This window comes from Panthera tigris, chromosome F2, assembly GCF_018350195.1.
Source record: "Panthera tigris isolate Pti1 chromosome F2, P.tigris_Pti1_mat1.1, whole genome shotgun sequence".
Classification (NCBI taxonomy): domain Eukaryota; kingdom Metazoa; phylum Chordata; class Mammalia; order Carnivora; family Felidae; genus Panthera; species Panthera tigris.
In genome coordinates, this window is record NC_056676.1 from 47,744,998 (window position 1) to 47,772,497 (window position 27,500).

General features: G+C 36.8%; 1 protein-coding gene and 1 long non-coding RNA gene across 7 annotated transcripts in view; one reads left to right on the forward strand and one right to left on the reverse strand.

Moving 5' to 3' along the window:
- The window catches only part of UBR5 (ubiquitin protein ligase E3 component n-recognin 5), a 136,807-nt gene that overhangs the window by 58,277 nt on the left and 51,030 nt on the right, over positions 1-27,500 (reverse strand). For 4 of the 6 annotated variants that reach the window (XM_042972879.1, XM_042972882.1, XM_042972878.1 and 1 more), the window contains exons 6-17: positions 24,054-24,243; positions 23,705-23,864; positions 22,716-22,865; positions 20,715-20,926; positions 10,858-10,974; positions 10,667-10,777; positions 9,690-9,844; positions 8,797-8,914; positions 5,307-5,491; positions 2,491-2,600; positions 1,546-1,658; positions 22-165 (exon numbers count right to left, since the gene is read on the reverse strand). In XM_042972879.1, coding sequence (XP_042828813.1) covers positions 22-165; positions 1,546-1,658; positions 2,491-2,600; positions 5,307-5,491; positions 8,797-8,914; positions 9,690-9,844; positions 10,667-10,777; positions 10,858-10,974; positions 20,715-20,926; positions 22,716-22,865; positions 23,705-23,864; positions 24,054-24,243 — 1,765 coding nt within the window. The remainder of the gene's footprint in view (positions 1-21; positions 166-1,545; positions 1,659-2,490; positions 2,601-5,306; positions 5,492-8,796; positions 8,915-9,689; positions 9,845-10,666; positions 10,778-10,857; positions 10,975-20,714; positions 20,927-22,715; positions 22,866-23,704; positions 23,865-24,053; positions 24,244-27,500) is intronic. The other 2 variants (XM_042972881.1, XM_042972880.1) reach the window with 1 other exon arrangement.
- Positions 6,735-17,036, forward strand: LOC122234886. The gene is made up of 4 exons (XR_006212861.1): positions 6,735-7,595; positions 11,482-11,632; positions 12,474-12,545; positions 16,435-17,036. It is a non-coding gene; the product is annotated as an uncharacterized LOC122234886 (long non-coding RNA).

A 27,500-nucleotide genomic window follows, 5' to 3' on the forward strand; every position in this document is an offset into this window, starting at 1 on the left:
GAGTGATCCCTCTACACCTACCTGCAGTTCATCAATTCTAAGTAACCTACAATCCTGCAGGAGAGAAGAAGGGTCAGCATCTGATCCAGAGCTGCTCTGACAGTTTGTGTTATTGGATGTTCCTGGAAATTTTACAGCAACATAGGCACCATCCACTTTTAGCACCTGGAAGTACAAGTAAATATGCTGAATATTACCACCAACTTATATGAAATTAATATGCAAATTATGTTCACTGAACTAATTTAATACTGAAGGCATTTAATTTCTTCTATTTCTTTAATGATCACCAAGTTATAAAATTAACCTGAACTGGGGGGGGGGGGGGGGGGGGGGTGACCTAAACAGACTCACCAAAGCTTTATTGTTGATGTTTGTATCTGAGACTTATTTTCTAAAGAAAAACTGACCCACGTAGCCAGCGCTTACAGTCTTTGGGATGTTTAGCAATCAGCTATAAAAATTAAGTATAACCCATGAAATGCTCCCCCAAAAAAGCTTATTATGCTTTTTACTAGTTTAGAGCCCCGCTGTGTGAAAGAACTTTTGTGACGATGATAATGTCCCGTATCTGCACTGCCCAATATGGTAACCAATATTAGCATAAGTGGCTATGAAGCACCTGAAATGGAGCTGATGTGACTGAGGAGCTAACTTTTTATGCTATTCAATTTTAATAAATTAGCCACATATATAGCTAGTGGCTACCATTTTGAACAGCACGGGTAGGGAGTCAGCAATGTACAGAAAGATGAGCACAGGACTTGAAACCAGAATACTTGAGTCCTACCTATGCTACTAACTGCTTCTGATTTTGAGCCAGTGTGATCTTCTCAGAAGAAACACCTGCCCATAAGCTACAGTTCTATTTTGAGAATCAAATGGAATCATGTATGAGAAAGGCCTTTGTAAACTGCAGGGCGTAGCATATCTACTCTTTCCCTAAAGTACAAATGAAGGACCATCAATTCAGAAACAAATGAGCAATCAGAAAAACCTTTACTTTGCAGATATAGTTCCATTTTGTTTTTCAGTATGTGTGGAGAGAAAGGTGAAACTGCATTTTAGCTGATGGACTCTACCCACTTGGGTTTCTTAGAAAGCAAGAAACCCTCTCCAGAAAGAAGGGAAAAGAAACTGGAAGTGACTTGAAGACAGCAAGATTTCTAAATGTCAAGGGAAGTTGTTAAGTGTTATGGAAGAGGATCTCTCTCTCCTTCAGAACTCTGATAGTTCCAAAAAATGGACTGCATCAAAAAGTAATATAATCTCTGCAATTTTTCTGCAAACCTAAAATTCTTCCAAAATAACACTTAAAAAAAAAAAGGCAATATATCACCATAAATACTCAAGAAGAGGCCTCATAATCATCTATTCATCTTTAGGGAACAGAAGCTATCTGCAACAGGCTAAGGGCTCACTAAAGGTGAGGAATGGAGCAGCTCTGAGGAAAGGGCTGATGAACACTCACCAACCATAAATTCTTGGATACCCAATACTGTTCTAGTTCTGGTAGTAACTAACTCTTAGACGTTTTGAACAAACCTTGCCAACAGGAACATTCTTAACATCTTCCACAAAAACGACTTCCCGAAGAGACCACTGCTCTTCGTTCACCTTTTCTTCCTCTTTCGGGGCAGGGGTGGACCGTCGTCGTTCTTAGACAACAACAAAATGGTAAGTACCAAAAAGAAAATGTGAAAGAGACTTTATAGATTTCATCTAAATATATGAAAAAAGATCATTTGTAAAGGGATACATAACTGAGATATCTAAGTAACAATTCTGTGAACTACCACTTTATGAATTGACGTTTTATGACCAATTTCCACTTCAAATGACTTAGTAGCAAAAATCACGTCTGTTAATGCCTAATGATATTAACACTGCTGCAAACACACAAATTAGAAATAAAAAACTTATTTTGAACCCTTAAAATTAGAGTTATCTGATGAAGGTTAAAAAAAAAAAAAAAAAGACCTGTTGGTCTGTTTTTAAAACTATCATGTAATTATTAAGTTTCAACTTCCTCAAGGGCAAAGCAAATACACTATAAAATAAATTTATTTTGAGGACCGTTCAAAAAACTCCTTAAATCCAATGTGCAGTAGTGAGTCTAGGTTTATAAATTCTGCAAATTCTGAGCACAAGTTGGGACCAAGCCATAACCAATTTATAATAAAAACAGTCTCCACAAAGGTGGGAAAATATTCTAATTAGTGGCAGTTATTTCCCACTATCACTGCAATGCATTTTACAAATTATAAACTCAATAGAACTCTAAAAAACAACAGGAATAGGCACCACTGTAAATACTATTTTTTCATTTAAATAAAACTGCTCATACACATAAAATCTAACTATTAGAAACAAAATTTATACAAAAAAATACTGAAAATGGTAGAAGTTGCCTCAAATCATAAACAGACTGCACCCAGCTCTCTGCCTGGGACCTTACTTTGACCAACGTACACTACACATAAAACTTACTATATGGCATTGATGCGCTGCTGGCGATTGAGGACGCGTCACTGCATGTGGAGGCCGGAGATGGCGGGGGACCCATTTCCGTTTTCACTGGTTCCTGCTTACTTTCAGGCCTGAGATTAGAAATAAGATTCTCAATATTAGGAAAATGAAATATTAGAACTTGTCAGGTGGTTTATTTTTTAGAATCAAGTTTATTCTTATAAGGGAATGAAATATTAAAACTTGTACAAAATGGTCTATTTCTAGGACTCCAGGTACTGAAAAAGGTACACGGTGCATACTTCAAATTCTTAGTAATATTTTTAAAAGAAAGGAAAGAAAACTACACCATACACCATATAAAGCTATCAACAACTTTGAACAATGATTCAGATAAGCTTTATCTGTGAATAACAACAAAAACTACACTCAATTATTACAAGCTCTTGAGCAAACAAGTTTCACACTTCAGTAAACCCTGACTTGGACATAGCAATTTAATTGAGAAATGGTAAAGGAAAATAAATAAAATACCAACTAGATCTATCATTAATTTCTTAAGAGTTCAAAGAAGGAACTCAACTCGCATGGTTTACAAAAATTTATTCTTGAACCATCTGATGAAGAACCATCACCTGTTATAACCTAACTGAGAAATTACAGAATAAACTATCCTTTGTCACTGAATTCTTTCATTATACCTAGGAAGATAACTACAGTCAGCAACTATACAATATTCTACAGATGGTTAAAAAAAATATATATATATATATATATACACACACACACACACATATATATATATATATATCTTAGTCCTTAAAAGGCAGAAGTCAATTTTTAGTCAGAAAAGTCACCTATTACTAAGAAATCTGTTATAAATATTGTTATCAAGGCCATCATCTTAACCCCCTCGTCTATTATCCCCACCAGGAATTTCACCTGAGTTTAGAAACAGTCCACAGTAAACCAGTATCATTTTCACCAGCATCTTGGCGAAGTGCTTAGTACAAGTACACGTGAACACTCATGGCTGCTCTGCAAATCTTGTGATGGTGGAAACAGGCTGATACTGACTCATCACTAGCATGCCATTAAAGTGAACGCATCTCAACACTTAGCAAAGAAGAGTCTTTCACATGAAAATGACTATGTTCTTAACACTAAATTTCAATAAGCTCTTTTACTAAGTTTATTCATATAGATGGCAAATTTCAAGGAAGATACTGAAAAACTTTATAAATTACACGATTCCAGTAGCATATTCTATGTGTTAAATATAAACTCATTTATATTTGTGCACATCAAAAACATTTCAATCACTCTTTACAGAATTTCATAAAAAATGAAAATGTGTTTTGTCACTTTTATTTTTAGGATAAAAATCAATGTAATTACAGAGGAAGTCTATAAATCTATTATGTATAACAAGACAGGGACAGTGAGAGAGAGATCACGACAACAAAGCAAAAAAGCCTTAATTTGGCATAAATTACAGTAGCATTGCTTTATTAAAGAGTATTTAACTTATTTAGTAGTCATCCATTTTTTTAATTTTAATTAACTTATTTTAAATTCAAGTTAGTTAACACACAGTATAGTCTTGGTTTCAGGAACAGAACCCAGTGATTCATTCATTAGTGTAACACCCACTGCTCATCCCAACAGGTACCCTCCTTAATGCCCATCACTCGTTTAGCCCATTCCCCCACCCACCTCCCCTCCAGCAACCCTGTTTGTTCTCTGTCTTTACAAGTCTCTTATGGTTTGCCTCCCTATGTTTTTATCTTATTTTTCCTTCCCTTTCCCTATGTTCACCTGTTGGGTTTCTTAAATTCCACTTATGAGTGAAATCATACGATATTTGTCTTTCTCTGACAGTAATCCCTGTGTTTTCTTAATTACAACTTGCATTTTTAACATTAAGAGAAATAGCAAAAAAGGTAGTAAATTTACAATCATTACACTCATTTGAGCAAACAAATTTCAGCATTGTAAAAACCTAAATGTATAGTACAATTCCCATTTCTTTTTAATGCCTGTTAAATTAAAAAAAAAAAAAAAAAAAGACACCAAAATATTAAAATGTTGTTTCTGGAATGTGATGCTATTACTCATCTATGTTTCTATAATGGTTACATATTTTTATAAGATTAAGAAAAAAAAGTTACTTATAAACTTTATTAAAGGTTTGAAGTTCATGTACCAAACAACCAAATTACACCACACACAAATACTTATAGATGCTTCTAAAAGTACAGGTGTTAAGTAACTATATACTTGACTCCCAAACAATAAGCCAGCCTCTGTATGCGGGCTCCACACAATTCAGTGGTAACTCTGTTCACATACCCCTCCACCCCGAAAGTCTGCAAATCCTTTACAGAACTTCCCTCTCCAGAATGTTAACTTATAAAATCCTTTCGAGGATCAAGACGCAGTTAAGACATTAGGTAGAAATTAAGATAATTACACAGGGAGAGAGCAGGGCAAAGATGGCCTGATAGAGATAAGGCTAAACATATTCTTCTTCCACACAGTAATGGCAAAGGACACACACTAATGACAAAACAAAGATATCAAAAGAGAACGCTATATATGGTCATTCTAGCTGCTGAACATCAAGAACAACTATAATATACAAATACTAACCAAGTGGCAAACAGTAAATTTTACCAATTCCTTGCAAAACTTCTGGGCATCTTCACAAGACCTCACCACGGTAGCAATTTTCTAGGTCACTGCACACCTCTAAGTCTGCCTTGACTACCCCTCTCGTATACATAGCAAACTAGAAACTGGTGTAAAATCACGATTCATTACAGTACAGTACTTACTTAGCTTCAGTAGTTTTGCTAGCTTTGTCCATGCTTTTCAAGCTCTCTGGAGATCTTAGTTGAAATCTACAGCTATCATTCATATTCCAAACCGACTCCATTAAGACACCAACTTTAGGAATCCCAGCACTAATTGAAAATGCAACTGCTCCAGCATGATAAAGAGGATTATTCCTTAAGCACACCTAGCAAACAAAAGAAAAATCATCAAGATGACATTTTCAAAACTAGAAGAGTTGTTCCAAATGCATAAAAATACAACACATAAAAGTATTATTTCCTAGGTTTTTCCAAAAACAATCTTACACAATCAAATAAGGCTCTTAAAGCATTGTCTTAAAAGCATTATCTCTATCAAGAATTTGTTCCCAAAATTAAGGAGCAGTAATTATTTTAGCACATTTGTTAAAAAAAAAAAAACTTTAAAATTTCATGCAAAGGGGCTGCCTAGGTGGCTCAGTCAGTTAAGTGACTGACTCCTGACTTCAACTCAGATCATGATCTCACAGCTCGTGAGATCGATGTGAGTTCTGCGCTAACAGTGCAGAGCCTGCAGAATCGAATCCCTGCTTGGGATTCTCTCTCTCCCTCTCTCTCTCTCTCTCTCTGCCCCTCCCTGGCTCACATGCACATGCTCTCTCTCAAAATAAACATTAAAAAAAAAAATTCATACAACCTAACAAATTTCATGCAACAAATATCCTGACCATTCTGCTATAAAGAAACAGACTAGAAATAGCAAAGAACTTTTTTTAAAGATTGTCATTAAAAAAATAACAAAATAATTACACATTCTGTCAGTTTCTTAACATCTGAAATGACTTTCCTAATTCACGATGCTATGTATTATACAGGCTCTATAAACTTCATCTCTATGGGGGTTTCTTTCCCCCAGAAGACTTGTTTTCTACAAACCAAAACCTTCACTGGATAACAGAAGTTTTCTCTTACATTAAAAAAGAGTGTGTTGACGTCAATGTTAGAAGTTAATTGAGTGCAGGAGTAAATAACCTGCAACTTCTCACTGCCGAGGAGCTCCCTCAGGTCATATACTCTGAAAGCAATAACCTGCAAGGTGGCACCGTCAAACACACCAAGAATAGCTCCAAATGAGAGAGAAAGATTATTTCTGGACATCTCTTTTGAGTTCTCCAACAGCTCAGTCTCATGGACATTCTGTTCAGTCACCCAGTAATGAAGTATTATGTTGTCCTTGACAGTGGCCCATATGAAGATCATGTGGTGGTTTATAATTAACTGTAAGTGACACAGAAGACGCTGATACATTTGAGTAGTATCACAACTGGAAATCCTGGAGCAGAGTTGCAGTTCCATCAGATAGTTATGTGTCACTAAATATAGATCTGTGGCTTAGAATGTACAGTTCATGAAGAGCTGACTTCTGGAAAAAGGTATGTCCTGCTGAGCTGTGACTTAAAGGGAAGTTTCACCCACAAATTTTCAGAGAAGACTGGTGAAAGCTTACAGTCTGAAAGAGGATCAATAAGAAAGAAGGCTGTATTTTAAAGAGAAATGTGGTAAGATTAGAAGATAGGAGGTTATTTATTAGTGCCTTCTTATAAAAAATAAGTCACCTTAAAGACAAGGTGGTGTGTATTTGGGGTCCAGCATATAACGAGACGTGTCAATGGATAACTGCTAAATACATCATTCTCAACATTATGATCTCAGAGTGTAGGTGTAGCTGGTAATTCTAAGTAATCAACAGTTAACACACGAAGGCTTTCCTTATTCTGTGGCTATGACTATCTTAAATCTCTAGTTTTCCACAGCTTTAAAATAAAATCTTAGTTCTATACCAAAATATTTTAATATACCTATCTCTCAGCAATTTAGTTCCAAGCTATTTCGTTTAAAAATTTTCTTCAGTGCACCTTTTAAGTGTTTTTTCTGCTCTCTCTCTCTGTAGCAACATCATCCTCCATGCTAATAAGGCAAATGCGAGGATATCTTGCTATTGAGTGACTCCAGTGAACAAGGAACTTTAAGAACAACAGAAATCAGTAATTGGACTAACCAGGAAAAGGGGAGCTCTTTGAAGCTCCTGTCCAAAACAACTGAAATAAATAATGAAGGCTGAAGAAGAAAATTCGAAATAATGGGTAATCACTAAACACTTCCCAATTGGGAGGCCAAGCAAGAAATAAGTCAGAATAAGACAACCATGACTAGGACCAAACAACGACGACGACAAGAACAACAACAACAACAACAACAACAACAACAAAACAACAACAACAACAACAAAGAGGCACAAACACAAAACGGGTATGTATAAGCTGGGTTTTGTTGAAAAGTAACAACTGAAGTAGTAACTCTTTAAGCACTTTATAATCCCTTGCACTTAGACAAATGGTAGTTTTTATTACACGATGTGTCATCTTGCACTCTGAATTTTTCTTTTCCTTATCACTACAAGGTGGGATAACTTATATCTTGTATTTCCTAGATCTTACAAAATAGTCATTGTAGTGCTTGCTAGAATATACACCAATTTTTATCCTCAAGATAAACTATCCTCAAGATAATGAATGAAAAGAACAACAGTTCTCAAACTGTTCTGGTATCAGAGCCCTTTTTCCCTGTTAAATATTACTGAGGACCCAAAAATATTTTGTTTATTTGGGTCCTATCTAGCTGGTATTTAATGTATTAGTAATTAAAATTGAGAAATTTTTAAATACTTCACAGTAATAAATGTCATGTTAATATAAACAATTTTATAAAAAACTGGTTTGCAAAAAAAATAGCAAGAAAAATGGCACTGTTTACATTTTTGCAAATCTCTTAATGTTTGATTTAATGGAAGACAGTTCGATTCCCACGTCTGCTTCCACATTCAATCTGTTGTGATAGTTACTTAGACTAAAGTGTATGCAGACAATTCAGCCTCACAGATATGTAAATGGAAAGAAAAGAAAGGGCTCTGCAGACTCCCTGAAAGAATGGAGGAGCCAGAAGTCCTTGAACCAACCACAATTTGATCCACTGAGGTATTAGAAAAATCACCTTCTATAACACAGAAGCCTAAAATCGTCTCAGAGTGGAATCCATCTCTGGTGGAAACAGATCTGAGGAAGCCTCCTGCCCTATGCTGACAACATCCCCAAGAGCAGGATCTTTCAAAACTGCCTGGCTGTTTATCACCTGGGATGCTTGTTAACATAATCAACCCGAGGCCTTACCACCAGACAAACTGAAGGAACATCCCAGGAGCTCCACACTCTTGCATTCAAGTACCAAATGATTCTTAAAATTAGGCAAATCTGGAAACCCTGCCCCATAAGGAAACCTACTGTGACACTGGGGCAGAATCTCCATGTCACTCAACTATTGAATAAAAAAGCATATACATGCTATTGGAACCTGGTCCTTCAAATAACATTCATTTATAAAACTGCTTAGAAGGGAATTAATTAAAGAGGAAGAAAGTGATTTTGAAGAGTAACAACGTCCCCTAATCACTTACCTGGGTACCCACAGTGATGTTCGGCATTGAAGAAATACCAGCACTAGATTTGGGCTTTTTATTTTTGGCTCTAGCCTTCTCTAACATTTTTTTCCTTTGACTAAAAGGGACTACACCCCTGAAAAGAAAAAGTATAAATTGGTCAAGCAAGCAGCAAAGAAGCCTATTAATCTGAAATTACATATAATATTTTTGCTTGTTGTATTTACAACTTATTCTTAATCATAACTTGCGCATAGCTTTAATACATAACTGGTCCTGTTTTTATTAAACCTTTAGGGATTAAATTTTTATAGAAAATCGATCACCTGAAATTTTCTTCCAAATAATTTTATTTCATTAGTAGATTCCCCTACATATTATTTCTGCCAATGTAGATTTACTAAACTCCTTAAAACACAACAGAAAAAATACATTTTAAAGTCAATAGTAAAGGGATAAAGGAAGACACAAAATATACATCCAATGAAATACTGTAATTATATTTTATATTTAATTATATTTTAAGTAATACTGTTAAATGAAAAAGCATAAAAAATACCCGATAGCCTAGGTTCCCAATTATGTAAAAGCAAAGTACCTATTTATGTATAGGAAAGAAAGATTTAAAATACTTCCAAATGCTAACAGTAGTTACCTTCAGGTTGCAGGATGATAGGTAATTTTTGTTTCCACTTTATACTTTTGTAAAATTCCATAATTACAGTCACTAAAGTATGTGTTACTTTTATAAGTTTTTTTAATGTTACTTTGTTCCAAAGTGAAATTTCCCTCTCTACAAAGCATTATCTTTTGACCAACCTTCTCATGTTGGTATTCCACTTCTCAAAGCACCTATCTATGCACATAAAAGCACTCACTGATAAGGAATTCCCCCTCCCTGTGTTACTCACCACCAATATAAATTGTTCTCTAGCTGGGCACAGGTGTAAAGGGCACAGCAATGTAAAGAAACAATCCGTTCACCTTGAAGTTCTGAGTAAGTCTGTGCAGTGTGCTCTAATTTAGAAGCCACAGAACTTAAAGTTTCATCTACCCATGTAGCAACCTAAAGAGTAAAATATTAGAGGCTTAAATAAATAAGAAAGGACTGTGGTCAAAACTAGGAAACAACATACATACTCTACGGACTGCAATTCTAAAATGTTTTGAGCTAAATGCCAGAAAAATAAGTAATTCAGAAAAGGCTCTTAATTAAGAATCTAAAATACTTTCCTTACACAAATAAATTGAAGTAGCAGCTATTGAAATGATCGTCTAAAGCCATCTCAAAGAAATGAATCAAAAGTAAACATTTGCTACAACAATTTTAAAAAGTATTTAGTGACTCTAGGGGCATCTGGGTGGCTCAATAAATTAAGCGTCCAACTCTTGATTTGGGCTCAGGTCATGATCTCAGTTTCATGAGTTTCATGATCTCACAGTTTCATGCACTGACAGCACAGGGCCTGCTTGAGTTCTCCCTCTCTCTCTGCCCCTCCCCCATGCTCGCTCTCTCTCTCAAAATAAATACATAAACTAAAAAAAAAAAAAAAAAAAAAATTTAGTGACTCTAAAGCCAAAGAGAATCCAAGGCAAAATACCCACATACTTCCCCAATCCATCTCGGACAGCTTTTGTTAGCACTTATCTCAAATATTTTGTCCTTCCCTTAAGAGAAAAAGCCACCTCTAAAGTTGGATTATAATATAGGGATAAACCAGCAACAAAAAGATTATATACTGGATTACTCTCTTTAGGCTTGAGATGCTTTGAAGTTGTGGATTTAGAAAGACAGAAAATTAGAAGATGGAAAAGGGGCAGAGGGAGAGGAAGAAAACCAAGAACTGAAGCATGAAATGTTTCTCAACGAATGCAAAGTATTTCCTACCTTGTTATTTTCTGTAGCTACAGTTGCTCTTATGCTATTTGCAGACAGCAGGACTATCTTTTCATTGGTTAGCCCCAGAAATGTTGCTCGTGGATGATGCAGTGAAGGATTCTTAGAAAGCACAAGAAAAATGATCACTATTTTGTATGTTGATATATAGAACCATTCGATGAAAGCTTAATATAAAATACCTGTGCATTTCTGTAAGGCTCAGATTCACTCCACTTCCACTGATAAAGTTCTCCTTTACTGCTGACAGCCAGAAGCTCAGAATATAGAGCCCCAATACAGATGAACTTTGTTCCATCCTATAAAGTAAAAAATAATACGGTAGTGTAAGTACAACTGGCCAAACCTAATCACTTTAATCACTTCATTAAATCGGGATTAATTCAGTAAACATATAAACCACAGCTGTGCAAAGTCTTCAGCACAGCCTGTAAGGCCCTTCGTAATGCAGCCCTGGCTTCCTCTGTGAAATCACTGTCCTTCAGTCACATAGGCCTTCTTCCAGCTCCTAGACCATGTCCGCAGGATCCTGTCATGTCCTTGGTATTCTCTTGCCTTGTTTCTCAGTGACTCAATCCCTATCCTTCATCAAGTCTGCTCAAATGAAGCCTCTGACCACACTACCTACAAAACCACCACTCTCATATTCCACCTCCTTACTCTGCTTTCTTTGTAGATGATAGCATTTCACAACTATACTACATTATGATAGTAATAGTATATTCACAATACTGTATTACTCATTTATGGTCTATTCACTTGGATATAAGCTTTGTCTTGTTCACCACTGTATCCCCATTTTTTAGAACAGTGCACATGGTAGGTGATATAAATGTGCCAAATAAATGAAGAAAACAATAAGCTGAAGCTGGAAAAATCAAGTGTCAAGACAGAAGACTCCTTCTCTCTAGACTTTTCCAAGCTGCTGAAACAAACGTCTACGTTGTTTTTTTTAAGGTGAGAGTTCATTTAGTTTTAAGGTGATGCACATGCCAGGTGTTAAATGCAATTAAATTCTAAAAATCTTTGACAATAAATGTAAATGAACAGTATCAATAATTTTTTTATGTTTATTTATTTTGAGAGCGAGAGAGCAAGAGCAGGGGAGGGGCAGAGAGAGAAAAAGAGAGAGTGAGCGAGTGAGTGAATGAGAGAATCTCAAGCAGGCTCCACACTCTTAGAGCAGAGCCTGACACAGGCTCAAACCCGTGAACCATGAGATCATGACCTGAGCTGAACCCAAGAGTCAGACCATCAACAGACTAAGCCACTCAGGTGCCCCAGTATCAGTATTATTTTTAACATAATGTTAATATGATCAGAGTCATGAAGCTACCCAGAAATCACATGGCAAAACTTGCCATTAAGAGATTTTTGGTTGTACTTTTGCTACTGGTCTAAGCACTGCTTCTCTTTGGAATTCTGGCTCTGGAGTATGCTAAACTAATGGTGTCATTTTGCTTTTCTGTCAAATTCCAATCTTATTTGGTCAGATGGGTTACACTGGTCAGCTAAAGCCTGTAAAGTCTGCCACGATTTATAATGTAACAACAGGTTATGCTGCAGAGGTGTACCGAAAGAACCCAAATTTTAATCTTCTATTTTACCAATACCAATCACCCCTATTGTCGAGTCACTTCCACAGAGGGATAGGAGAAACCAAATTCGAAACTCTGCAAGTTACCAATTCCTCTCTTATCCTTCGCCAAGCGTATCTGAAAACCTGTGTCTACTCTCTCCAAGGTGGCTGCATCAAATCCTAACATCTCTACCTCACATTTCCTTCTCCTCCCTTCAGTTAAAGGATGATGGAATCAAGCCAAGTGAGCCCCAAACCTGGATCCAACACCTATCAAGTATGTGACTCTGGGTAAGTTTTATAACTTCTCTGAACCCCCTTTCTTTACCTCTAACGTGGGTTTAATAATATATATGGGGGGAGAATAAAAGCCAAAAGACAGTAACATATATAAAGTAGACAGCACACAGCTCAGCACAAATTAGTGCTCAAATTCAACTATGATTACTCTGCCCCCAACTTCACCTTCTACTTACCCAGAAAAGCACAAGCTTGCTGAATATTCCTACTTCTAGATTTAACAAAAAAAACACCATTCTCCTCTCCCCCCCACCTTCATCTCAGAGAAAGAACTGTCCTTCTCTCTTATTTAAGGGTAACCCCCACACACAGGATGTAACACTCTCTCATAACCCCAACAATCAACCAAACTAATCCTTCCTTCAATCCTACTCATGGTAAAGTGAATTGCTTGGCATGTTTCACCTTACCAGCTTTCACTCAGAGGTACAACTACACCTCGAACAGTCATATCAATGCCCCATGCATTTAATTAGCCCATCTTCTCTTTAAACTCTTCAAACCATTTGACCCTGTTCATCTGTTCTGGAATTTCTCCTGTCCCTATTCATAGGTCACTATTCCCTATTGGTCTTCCTTCTTTTTTCATGGCTATTTTCTTCATCTCCCTCATACCACCATCCACTCCCTGCCCCAGATTCCATCCACCCTGTTCCTTTATTCAAATATGCTCCACCCTCAGCCTGACAGCAGCCATTGGGGCATCATGCTTATTAAACATGTACATCTCCTACCTCCAAACTCACCTGTTGCAAGAGTTGTCTACTGGATGTCGTAAAGCACCCTAACATCTACAAAATAAATTCATCATCTCCTCCAAAGCTGCATATCCTTTGCAGTTGCTCTCTCCATGAATGACATCCACCACCCACCCTGTAACAGGAGAGACATGAAAACCTGGGCCCTCCCATCACCTCCTCTTCTTCTCTCTTAACAATGTAGTGACTAGTCAACCAGTACTGCCTTTGCCTCAAATTCCTTAGATTCTTCCCTTCCTCTAGCTCCACTGCCATTACTTTAGTTGAGATGCTCATAATTCCCTTCCATGACAATTCTATCAGTCTCTGAACAGACTCCAGATTTTTCCTATTCCTATCTTTCTCCTACAATGCCAAGAGCCTTCACCTCATAAAAAAACAAACAGAACCCCATGGACCCCATCATGTCACTTCTCTAAGAACTCTGTTCCTAGTGACTGCAGACCGTCTTAACCCCGTGGCAAGTTGCCGGGGGGCACTCACAGTCTTGCTCCATCTTGCTCTTCTCTACTCCCTACCCACACTGGCTTTCTCATTGTTCCATAACCACACCGTGCCCTTTCCTGACTCTAGGCCCATGCTTGATATGCTTGGAATGCCTCTGCATCTTAGTCACTGCCTCCTTAACCTTAAAAATGCTGCTCAGATATCATCTCCTGTGTGAAGTCTCTACCAAATGTCTCAGGTGGCATTAGTCATTCTCCACTGTGAAACTCTAAGCACTGTATTCACACCTTCAAGTCTACCACTGATCACACACTGTGAACACATTATACTGTATGTGAATGTATGTCTTCCCCACTGAGAGGGGCCATATCATACTCACTTCTACATTCCCAAAGGCCAGCTTGGCACATGGTACACAGTAAGAACACTCTTATAACTGAATGAATAGATGAATTTTAACTTCTCCAAGTAAAATGCCTTGCCAGAGCAATACAATCCTGAACAAATCATCCCTATAGCAAGAACATGGCGCACAAAGCCTCTCAGAAGTGACTTTACCTATATCCTCCAAGACAGACCAACGTTCCCCAGGGTAAGTCCTGAATGAACTAACTGAATGCCAAAGGCACTGAAAATCCATTACGGACAAATGTGGAAAATGTGTGTGTCCAACCAAAGGAAGATGATGGAATAATCACCTATCGCTTCTTGCCCGATTTAGATTTGTTATGTGAAGAAATACGAAACAATCAAACACAACAGAAAAGAACAGTATTTTAGCTCACTCATTTTATAACGTCATAGAAAACATTGTTTTTATCGTATTTATGAAATAACAATGGCTGCCTCTGAGCAAGTTAGGGCCTACTTCAACCCAACTGGAAAAAGTAGATGTGCATGTTTCCTGAAAGATCAGTACTTTGTAGCCCTATTTTTTTTTTTTTTAAACAAAAATCAAGTCACTAAAAGTTGAAGCTGCTCAATAAGTTTGCAACTGTCTGAATAACAAGAAATAACTGAACTGAGGCCATCAATCAAACTAGAAATGTCTCCCCAAAAGGAGATGGAAATCTGCCAAAAATGATAGAAATTATGTAGGGGCCAAAACTGAAAAGAAAAAAAAAAAAAAAAAGGCATGTAGTCCAGCAGCAGTGTAAATTCCTGCTGACCACATCTATATTTAGTGACTTCTATTTTGAAAACGTTGGCCTTTCTATTCCTCTATTTCTCCCATAAAACTTGGTTTTCATCTTTTTAAAAAAATGTTCCATCAGCCAACACTACCTCTCCCAGGATGTACCAGCACCAACAGCAACATTATCACATATTATGCCTGAAGTGGATGGAACATAACCAAGGGTTACAACGTGCAATTTGATCAACTTTAGTTATTCACACTTCATTTCTCTTTGCCTATCCACTTTCCCTAGTCTCCTTATGCCTGCCTTCGTTTCCTTTCTATGACAACTTCTCCTTTTAAATTATGTTTGGGACACATTTAGCTAATTCTTAACAGGTACTTACTACCTGCAACATCCAAGTGTCAATAACACAACAACAACAAAGACCTCTCCCCACTGAACTTGTCCTTCTAGAACCCTGAAGGTGAAGCAATATGATCAACAAGTTTGGTCAACTGGTTCCAACAGTGAGGCTGCTCAAATAGCTTAAGTAAGGAACCAAATGTCATGGCCTATTTGCTCTCAACACCATTCAAACAAACGGAGAATCACATGCAACTCTGCAGTTCAAAAGACCAATGTGAATATATTTTCTTTATTTCTTAGGCCATATGAAAACAGGTCCACGACAGTAAGGGAAGGGACTGCAAATTAACATCACTGACTTGCTCCATCAGTTTGTTTCTTCACCACCCACGACACAACTCTCACCACACTCTTCTCCAACAACTTGCTTAAAAATAAAGGATATGTGCGTGCTTTAAACTGAAAGCATTATGGGGCACAAAGCAAAGTTTTTATGTTCAGTTTCAGCAGATTTACTCAGCATGGATTTCTGTGTAATTACTCCTCCTTCTCCCTCCCACGTCTGTTATTCCCTCTTATCCGTGCATTCTCTTGGTAACAGTGTTTCGTGACTATAGCTGCATCTTTTTTCCCTTATAAGTCACCTTAGATTCTTGTTGGAAGTAAGCTGGCATATATATATATATATATATATATATATATATATATATATATATATATATATAGCTGCATTTTACATGTAGACATTCAGCACATAGAACTAAATTTCTAGTCTGAGAAAAGTAAATTTCAGAACTGAGAAGTGAAATGAAGCTATGTGAGATAATCAGCTAATGGGAAGATTGCATCCTCTTACCAAAGTAACTGAATTATCACAGCTACTTCCAGAAATATAAAGTACAAAAAGCAAACAGGAGGAAGGACAGGAATGAGGGACAGTGGTATGCTGGGGAGGGAGGGAGGAATGATGGATGAAGAGGCAGGGCAGCATAATAAAAAAGTTGACATTCTGGGGTAAAACTATGCAGAAACCAGTATAGATTTGGCTGGTTCAACTGTGAACATGAGGAACTTGGACTTAGAGGCCCTCCCTCCATCTCTCCCTTAGGTAGATACAGACAACCCATTAATTTTTTATTATGCTACATTATTATAGCAATAAAATGTTTTCATTTCTTGCATTTTTAGCCAAGGCAGACAATGGACATGGTCGTATCTCTTTCAGCTTGTGCTCAACTCTGTACCAGCAGAGAATCCAGCGCTCAAAATCCTTACTGCCACATGGACCCACTTGGAATACCCAAACGCTGCCGCTGGAGTCTCACCCGTCCATGACTTACAGAAACTGTTCTCTTTGTAGAACAAAGACCCTTTGTTCTCCTTGTTCTTTACACTTTATATATAATGGGTCATCTAATTCTCGTGACAATCTCACAAGGCAAAACCCATTATTATCCTCATCTTATACATGAGAAACAAAGGCCCAGAGAGGTTAAAGGTCTTAACCAAGGCCACACAGCTAGTAAGTGGCAGGGCCAGGATATGAACTCCAGCAATCTGACTCCAGAGTCCACACTCAGCAATCACTCTGGCCTCCTAGGATTCCCCAAAGCCGCCTGTACCGAATTCTATAATGGTACTTACTCCAAAGCATTAATATCATTGTTCTGCCTTCTACAAAACTATTACCCTAACACCTAAGCAAAAGGCCTAACACAAAGATTGCAGTGGGGCACCTGGGTGGCTCAGATAAACATCTGACTCTTGGTTTCAGCTCAGGTCACGATTTCACGGTTTGAGGAGTTCAAGCCCCGCGTTGGGCTCTGTGCTGGCAGCACAGAGTCTGCTTGGGATTCTCTCTCTTGCCCTCTCTGTCCCTCCGCCACTCACCCTCCTTCTCAAAATAGATAAATAAGCTTCAAAAAAAAAAAAAAGGAAGTATGCATTTAATCAAGGCTACTAAATTAATAACGACTGACCTTCACCTGTCTTCATGAAGACATCCTTATAATAATTTCTAATTTTTATATTTTTAAGGTATTGAAAAATTAATAAAGGAAAAATTTTTATGCCTACGTAACAATTTTTAAAACTTTTTCTTTTTACCTTTCAACCCCCTGCCTCTAGTACTCACCAATCTGTTCTCTGTATGTATGAGCTTGGTGTTTTGTTTTGTTTTTGTGATTCCACATTCTTATATAAGAGTGGTCATATAGCATTTGTCTTTCTCTGACTTATTTCACCCGCCATAATACCACTGAGGTACAATCCATGTTGTCACAAATGGCAAGATTTCCCTTTTTTTATAGTGGAACAAAATTCAATTGTATATATGAGTATATGTATGTATTATATCTTCTTTATCACCCACTGATGAATACTTAAGGTTATTTCCATATCCTGGCTATTGTACATGCTTCAGTGAACACGAGAGTGCATGTATCTTTTTGGGTTAGTGTTTTCATTTTCTTTGGATAAACACCCAGAAGCAGAATTGCTGGATCATATGTTAATTGTTTTTAATTTTTTGAGGAACTTCCATACTATTTTTCAAAGTGGCTGTACCAATTTACATTCCCACCAACAGTGCACAAGAGTTCCCAAGTATGCTCTTATACTAGCTTTGACATTTAACTCAAGGAATAACTCATAGAAATATTTAAAGTTTAAGGTTACCTGAAATATTTTCAGTTCAATATTAACTATAAAAGGCTTAAAGAGAACACTCATTCTACTATGAAAGAAACTTTATTAGCCTACAAAATGGTGAAACTTTGAAGAAATTGCTGTTTCTCTAAATAGGGAGTAGGGAAAAGTCAGTACTAATCCGGAAGATAATTAACCAATGGAATTTCTCATGTACCCCAACACAATGAAGAGTGAAGATACTATGGTTACTACGCAAACTTCCAATTTAAAAATACTGGATTAAGTCATTTCTGAAGTTAAGCTGGCAGGCATTCTTTAACCCTCCTCACCCAAAAAAGAAAGAAAGAGACATTACTTCTAAGTAGTGAATGCTGACAACACCCTTTATCTCCCTGCACCCTCCACCTGACACTTGATCACACATCAAGCTCCCCTCCACCAAAACCCTTGTACTTCCCAGGGATCACTACCGCCAATTTGGGGGGGGGGGGGGGGGGCAATATGGTCAACTACTGGTATTTGTTGATAACTATGATAATGCTTAAGAGTTTGATTAGGCTTAAGCTATTTTTTCCCTAAACTGCATTTTTTATATCTAAATTTCAATCATAAGCTAATAAAAAGTAGATCTTTTCCAGTGCAAATATTTTAAATTAGGGGTTTAATAGGAAAAAAAGGTACAGGAAGGATATATTTTGCTTCACACACTCCTATTCCTCCTCGATGTCTAAACATCAAGGAAATAACACATTAAGTGTTATTAAGTCTGCACAGTCTCAAGATATCACGATGTACTTATTAACTGTTTCTGAAAACAAGCTGTACTAAAAACATGCCTATTAGTAAAGAGCAACAAAGACTGTCTAAGCCTAACAGAGCATACGCTGGCCAGGGAAAAAGCTTGCTAGATTTGTACTGTTTAAAACACTTATTCATCAAAAATAGTACATGATAAAGAAGCCCAGAGTAATATATATGCGATGGTACTATTAAAACAAGATTCACGAATCCTCTATTACTTCCTGCCAACATGGAAGTAGACACAGGCTAATATGATCCAGGCAAGAGAAATAGGAAACACAGAACAATGTACGGAAGAGAGGGGGAAAAAAAGCCCTAGGTTTAAATCACCTTCTACCACATGGAGTAAAAGCAGAACTTAGGACATGTCTAGTTTTATGGAAAGAAGTAAGAGAATGCCAATACAGGGAAAGTTTGTCAGCTGCCAAAGAAAACAGAATAACCTTTGCTTACAAAGAGACTGATTAAAATTCATGTTCCTTCTTGTATTCGAGCTTTCCACATGAGCTGAATACAGAAGAAAATAAATGAACTACATCAAGATTCGCAATAACTATGAAAAATAAATTTAAAAGTTAAACAGTATTTTCCTTTAATATCCCAAATGCAAATTCAACTTCAAAAAAAGAAAAAAAAATCTCTATCAGAATCTCCTTATCTGTTAGAGATTAACCTCAAAATTTTTATGTTCTTTTCCTCCTACTTAAGAAAATTTCCTGCCCACTGGCTCTGGAAATAAGAAGAAAAAGGCACATCAAAAGAGAGATGAAAAACATGGCTTCCTGTGGGAGCCATTACCAAGCACTCAGGACAAGGAAACCTACACAGCATCAACAGGATCAGACACTATGTTTCCTCTGCAGCAGTGATGGATTTTTAAAGATTCACATCAACTTAACAAATCCTGGATGCCTTCTAGAAGCCAGTCACTGTACTTTTCAGGATGCAGAGCCGATCTCCCAGTCCATTCCTGTTCAGCCTACTTTGTCTCCCACAGCATTTAGAGCAAAGGGTCTGTCAGAATTCAGTGCCATGAAACAGGGCAACTAATTAATCAAAAGAAACACAGATCCCTATCTTGCCCTGACTTGTGGGCTTCTATCAATGACCACAAATTTGCTCTGCAGTAGCAGGGGTCCACTTGACATTATAAAACAAATTTCTACCAAGGGTTATCAGTTACTGGCAAAATTATCACCAAAAAAGAAGTTCTGAAACAGAACGCTGATGTGTTATCTGGAACTACCATTCCGATTTCTCCAATTTACTTCATCAAGTAGAAAAACAACAACAAATAATAGCACCACTGAATCTATATCTAAGATGACTCCTGTAGTGCCAAATAAAGATGTTCTATGTATACTTTAAAACAAAACAAAAATATCACTTATGTCTCTCTCTGTGTGTGTGTGTGTGTGTGTGTGTGTGTGTGTGTGTGTGTGTGTGTTTTAAATAATGGTAGTACAAGGGCTCCTCCTCGGTTCAGCTGGTTAAGCGTCTGACTTCGGCTTAGGTCATGATCTCTCGATTGGTGAGTTTGAGCCCCTCATCAGGCTCTCTGCTGTCAGCACAGAGCTCACCTCAGATCCTCTGAACCCCTCACCCTCTGCCCTTCCCCAACTCATGCTCACTCGCGCGTGCTCTCTCAAAAATAAACAAGTATTTAAAATAAAATAATGGTAGTACAGGGGCGCCTGGGTGGCTTGGTCAGTTGAGCATCTGACTTGGGCTCAAGTCATGATCTCACGGTTCCTGAGTTTGAGCCCGGCATTGGGCTCTGTGATGACAGCTCAGAGCCTGGAGCCTGCTTCAGATTCCGTGTCTCCCTCTCTCTGCCCTTCCCCTGCTCACACTGTCTCTCTCTCTCAAAAATAAACAGTAAAAAAATTTTTTTTTGTTTTTTTAAATAATGGTAGTACAAAACTCTGAAATAAAATAGAAACCTTGGTGGGGGAGGGAGGCAGTTGGGTTTGCCAGGAATCCATTTAAATGGAAAGGGTGGGAATCTTTCCAAATACCTTATCAGGCCACCACTGCAAATCTTCTCCTAGAGATACTGGACTTTGAACGGGTGTATTCTTCTTATCCAAGTTTGGCTCTCCTTCCTTGCTGGTAGAGCCCCTTTCATTATCAAATGAGGCTCCATCAAGCCACCTTCGTTCACGTAAACGTAAAACGGATTCACGTTCACGCAACAGCTCAGAGTCTCTCTCTAAGGGAAGAAGGAGAACTGGTATGCAATTGGGTCACACCAGTGGGATAAAAGTAAGCCACTCTCTAGTAAAGACCCTTCAGGATGCAACTAACAGCAGTTTATCTACTCACAAAAATTTAATGTAAATGTATATCTAGTAAGCCTGACATGCAACATTCAAAACATTAACTCTTTCAAGTGAATCTATGAAAATTATAAACTAGCATTTTTGAGAACTATGTAGAGGCAGACTTTTTTGAATTCCAACTACTAATTTTAGAACAGAATTACTTTATTTTAAAATGGATTTTTAATGGAATTGAAAATTTTTGGCTTTCATTAAAAATGGTTACCATAACTTTATCTACTAGATAATGTGCATAAATAAGAATTTCAATATATCAGATACATATGTAAATCAAGAGTATTTAGTAGAATGCCTTACAAAAACAAAACCTTATACAAACAAGGAAAAAACCTGAAAAGGATAAAATATAAATCCATTAACATTAACTATAAAAATGTTAATAATTCAAGCCCTTGTTCAGAGTAATCTTATAGACTGGATGTTCATGGTCAGTTTCATTTAAAAATTTTTGAGAAACAGACAAGCTTCTTTTTTTAACTAATCTTTATAGAAAGATAAAAAGATTTCCTTACAAAAATGCTTCCCCTGCAATTGGCCTTCAAACTCTCTACAGACAGTTTGTTGGGGGGGGGGGGTGTGTTTTTGTTTGCTCATTATTTTTTTAAGTAAGTAATCAAAATATACTTCCCAAGACTTGGATAAGAAGGATTAGAAACAACATTAACTTGAACCATATGAAACTGCCATCCATGCAGGTCAAAATGGAAGCAGCAGCAATTTCACATGGTTCAAGTGAAAAGCAATGCCTACATAGAATGACCAAAAAAAGGGGAGAAATTTAGAAGGAGTTATTTGTGCTTGATATTAAATATCTGAAAATGAAATGTTTGATAAAGGCAGTAAAGTATGGATTTATTTAAATTTTTTAAAGCTATTACATAACAGGTTCAGTATATTGTAAGATCATCATAGGTTTATTATTTTTAAACTCTGCTTTTAAGTACTCGATATTTGTAGCAAGGTCTTAATAAAACATAGCAATTTTTCCAGTTTACTAATGATCAGTAGATAATATAACTGATTCTTGTCTGTTATTTGAATCAAGCAGTTTTACATTCTGGAAACTAAAAAAATTGACTTAATAAAGTTAAAATACAAGTTAAATCTATACCAACACATACAGAGAAAAGTCTTACATTCACAGGATTTCAAAATCTTCTAACCTCTACTATGTACTATACCTTTCAAGAATTTCAAACTTTTGAAAGTAACATTTGATAAGCTATACATTTCCACATATTAATTATTAGCCAATCCCATTTCTATTAAATTTTTTCATACTTCTCACTTCCATCTAGCCAGGATTTAAAATGAACAGAATAATCACTTTATTTTAATCAAATAAACTAAAGAGACTTGTTTTCTGAATGCTGCATGTCACTGTAAAGTAGAATTCTGCTTTTAGTTCAGAATCCATTTTCCTAATTAAAAATACACTTAGGTAAGTCAAATCCCTTGACAGGTATTCCACAATGTAGATAAGATCATCTCTAAAGTGAAGTACTATTTGTGGCTCTTCCAAATCAAAAATAACTAGTTTAATACCAAAGCATTCAAAAAGAGTAATAAGTATTAACGCATAATTACTACAATATTAAAAGTTAAAACATAGTGAACTCTATCACTATCTCTCCATATAGCCAGCCAATGATCACAAAGAAATAAATGCAAAATTACCTCGAGATGAGCCTAGCCTGGAAAGCGATGAACGACGAAAAGAAGGATAACCAAAATAGCTAATGTCTTCAGAAAACATGGCATCTGCATCAATAATAACACTTGGGTGGGCAGAATGAATGTCAGCATCAAGAAGAGACATAAGATCCTCTATAAACAGAAAGAAACATAAATAAAGCAGATACAGAAAATATCTGTAGACCACTGAAAGGTCTCTGAAAATTAAATCAGATCTGAATGAGATGCAGACTACTGACATACCCTGAGGAAAAAGTCCTAACTACCTAGGAAATAATGTTACTAATAAAGATTTTAGGGAACATCAAATGCATGAATGTCACTTGGGCTACCTAAATAATCACAAGAAAAAAAAAAAAAGATCTCTATTAAGATATTTGTAACATTAGGGGCGCCTGGGTGGCTTGGTCGGTTAAGCGTCCGACTTCAGCTCAGGTCATGATCTCACAGTCTTTGAGTTCGAGCTCCGCGTCGGGCTCTGTGCTGACAGCTCAGAGCCTGGAGCCTGTTTCAGATTCTGTGTCTCCCTCTCTCTCTGCCCCTCCCCTGTTCATGCTCTGTCTCTCTCTGTCTCAAAAATAAATAAACGTTAAAAAAAATTAAAAAAAAAAAAAAGATATTTAAGATATTTGTAACATTATAGATATAATGTAGCCAAAATCTAAATGCAATCATTACATATTTGGTAATAAGGGCATCAGAAAACAACTTTCCAGAGTCATCTGTCAGACAGTGATAAAGCCATACATATACATCTATGTCTTTACTGGGATAGAACACAAGTCCACTGAGCAAAAACATTTCCCCATTTTCCCTAAAAAGTATTTTACAAATTAAACACTACAGTGAGAAATACCTACCACCTTGGAAAGAACTGTCAGAAAACCCATTGTACTTTATAATTCCATTACCCACTCAAAAAAAAGTTTCTCCCTCTAAAGCTAAGAAAACCATGATGGTGATCCACCAACCTCCAGGCAAATAAGATTCACTGGCTGTATCATCCCCATCATCTCCATCTTCATCATCCCGGCTAAGTAAATTATTTACAGCAAGGTTTACATCAAGATTTGTTCGCTGAAGTTCCCGAATAATGACACTTCTGGATTTGCCTTGTAAAACGACCTGGGCCTGAAGTAAAAAATAAAGAAGAGTGCTATGCTAATTTTCTTGTGACTATACTTTTATCAAAATCAGCTTTCTAGAAGCAGTATTTCACAATTCACGCTGCAAGTCATGACTAAAGCCCAGTATATTCAGTTAAGTACTTAACTGAATATTGTTCTGCTGCCTGTGTGAAGTGTTCCACAAAGTCCATACCTGTGAAATCAGCTCCTCTGGAATGACAGAAGCAGGAATAACTGGCTGGGGCTGACTGCCCAAAAGCCCAGACCCTCGATCCCGCCCAGTCCGAATAACTCGGGTCTGTCGGCGGGAATCTCGAGCTCCAGCTGAGGACCTTCCAGAAGACCCTCCTCCACTTCCACCTACTCCAGAACTCCATCGACTTCTAAAAAAAGGAGAGAATTTAAGACAATATTTTTAACAGTCATTCTGAATAGATCACTTTGGGTCTCACGTTCATTCCCCTAAGTGAAGACAAAGCTATTTGTCTAACTGACGTAACAGTTGATTGTATTTTAATAGAACAACAGAACTGAGCCTCAAACTAAAACTGTTTGTGTTTTAATGCTTAACCTTACATGTAAAATCACTCTTCAGAAAGATAAGTATCACATTTATGCATCTTTTGATGTAATGTTTTAAAGCTCCACATACCAAATATTTCTAGTCACAATTCTAAAATGTGTTATATAGGACACACCTTGCCTCTACCTGGAAGACTCATCAGACAATAACTACCAACAACATGTTACACAAAAAGTGTAATTCAGAGTTTAGGGTTCAAACTGCTTTGCATGGAATAAAACATTTAGTTGGCAAAGGTATTAGTCCATTGATATTTAGCACTATTAACCACCTTAACCAAGGAAAAGTTATTATTTAAAAGTCATTAATTTTTTCTTGAGTATGAGAAAACTTAGAAAAGGCATGACATTTCCATCTTTACTTATTGCCCCGAACATGAGCATTAAGCATTTTCAAATCAACAAAGCTAGATAACCATAAACAACTGCTTTTCTGTATTCAAAGAAAATGTTCTCACAAATCACATTAGCCTTAGAAATTATGACAGTGCCAGTCTATTTATTTAAAAAAAAATTTTTTAGTATAGTTGATGCCTCTTTAAAATGAATCTAATATTTAGAGATCATTCAATCTAGATAAAGGTAATTTATTCTCAACTATTGTGCATGGTACTCATCTAAGGCTGAAACCTTCAACTTGCCCACGCAGATTTAGTTTAAATATGATTTTCCAAGTCTTTTGTTCCCTTACAAATGTCTGACTATATTAACCATAACAATTCTAATATACAACAAACTACTGGATCTCTCTTCTTACTTAACTGGAAAGCACAACCTATGTCTAAACAACAACAACAAAAAAATTTTTTAAAGTTTCCTCAGTAAAATGGAAAAAGAACAAATAAATCTCCAGAAAACCTGGTGTCACCCTTTTTGATGGTTTTCTACACTTGTTGATGCACTGTATCAATTGTTTATGTGGTATTTGTATCTACAGCCTGAGAACTGCCCAAGATAATTTTAGAGAAAAACATTATTGTGCATTCTCAGGACTATACTATGAACCATCATTTAATCTCAGTTATGCAATAGATGTCATAAATATAACAGTAAAGAACCATTCATAGACCAAAAGAAAAACTAAGGTGCATTAAGAGTACATTGCATTAACAAAAAGGAAATTTAAGAAAACAATTCCACTTACAATAGCATCAAAAAAAAAAAACAAACAAACAAACAAACAAAAAACAGTACTTAGGGATAAGCCTAACCAAGTAGGTCAGACTTGTATATTGAAATCTACCAATCACAGCTAAGAGAATTTAAAGAGGGCACAAATAAATAAAAACAAACCTCATGCTCCTGGACTGAAAGACTTAATATTGTTAAGATGTCCACATTACTCAACGCAACCTACAGATTCATTATAATCCCTATCAAAATGCTAAGGGCATTTTTTGCAAAAATAGAAAAATTCATCCTAAAATTCATGTAGAGGCTTGAGAGATCCTCAAGAGCCAACACAAATTTGAAAAAGAAGAAAAACAAAATTCTAGAGAACTCATACTTTGTGATTTTGAAACATTATTCCAGAACTACCATAATTAAAACAGTATGGTACTGGCATAAAGACAAACAGACCAATGGAACAGAATAGAGAGCCCAGAAATAAACCCTCATATGGTCAAATGATCTTTGATAAGGGTGCCAAAACCACTCGATGGGGAAAGGACAGTGTCTTCAACAAATGACACAGGGAAAATTACATATCCACAAGTGAAAGAATGAAACTGGACCCTTATGTTATACCACATGGAACAATTAATTTACTTATTTTTTATTTAAAAAAATTTTTTTAATCTTTACTTATTTTTGAGAGAGAGAGAGAGAGAGCGAGAGCAGGGGAGGAAGAGAGAGAGAAGGAGACACAGAATCCAAAGCAGGCTCCAGGCTCTGAGCTGTCAGCACAGAGCCCAACGCAGAGCTCGAGCCCACAAACTGCGAGATCATGACCTGAGCCGAAGTCGGACACTTAACCAACTTAGCCATCCAGGCGTCCCTGGAACAATTAATTTAAAATGATTCAAGACCTAAATATAAGACCTAAAACTATAAAATTCTGAGAAGATATAGGGGAAAAGCTTCGTGATGCTGGACGTGGCAATGATCTCTTAGATATGATACCAAAATCACAAGCACGGAAAACAAAAACAGGCAAAATAACTATATCAAACCTAAAACCTTTGTGCTTCAAAGGACATAATCAACACAGTGAAAAGGCAACATATAAAATGGGAGAAAATATTTATAAATCATGTAACTGATATAAAGGGTTAAAATAACCCTATCGAAGTATACATCTACTCCTGAGCAGACCTTACAAACTCAAATCTCCATGAAGGGTAGACAGATTACATTAATAAATGAAGTCAAGATAACAGGGAAGAGTGGAAAGTATCAGCCTACCTAAAACACCCAAGTTCACTGCTGGATTCATCCATCAAAACACCAACGGCTGCCATTTTGTAATCTCTGCTACACAAACCCTGAACTGAGGTGTTGAAAGACATTTGTCAAAATATCTCTGGTTTGTCCATTAACCTGTTACCATGGAGGATACCATGTTTTCCCACTCATACCTGCTGTGCAGGGTTTCTTCTATCAGAATCCAAACAACCTTCCAGAGTCTCCCTACTTCAAATTGCTCTTTTACATTTCTTTCTGTAATCAATTTGCTATACTGAACTAAACATACAGTAATATAAATCTATCAGTGGTCAAAAAAGACAGTACTGGAACGAACGATTCTTGTTATCTATAATTTTAGTAAGCTAGTAAGCTATATATTGTTTAATACTAAACGCAAAAGCCCTGGGGCACCTGGGTGGCACAGGTGGTTAAGCCTTTGGTTGAACCTGACTTTGGTTCAGGTCATGATCCTATGGTTTGTGAATTCAAGCCCCCCATGGGGCTCTCTGCTGTCAGTGCAGAGCCCACTTCTGATCATGTCTCCCTCTATCTCTGCCTCTCCCCGCTCACACTCTTACTCCCTCTCTTCCAAAAATAAACATTAAAAAAACAAAACAAAACAAAAACAAAAACAAACCAAAAAAACCTC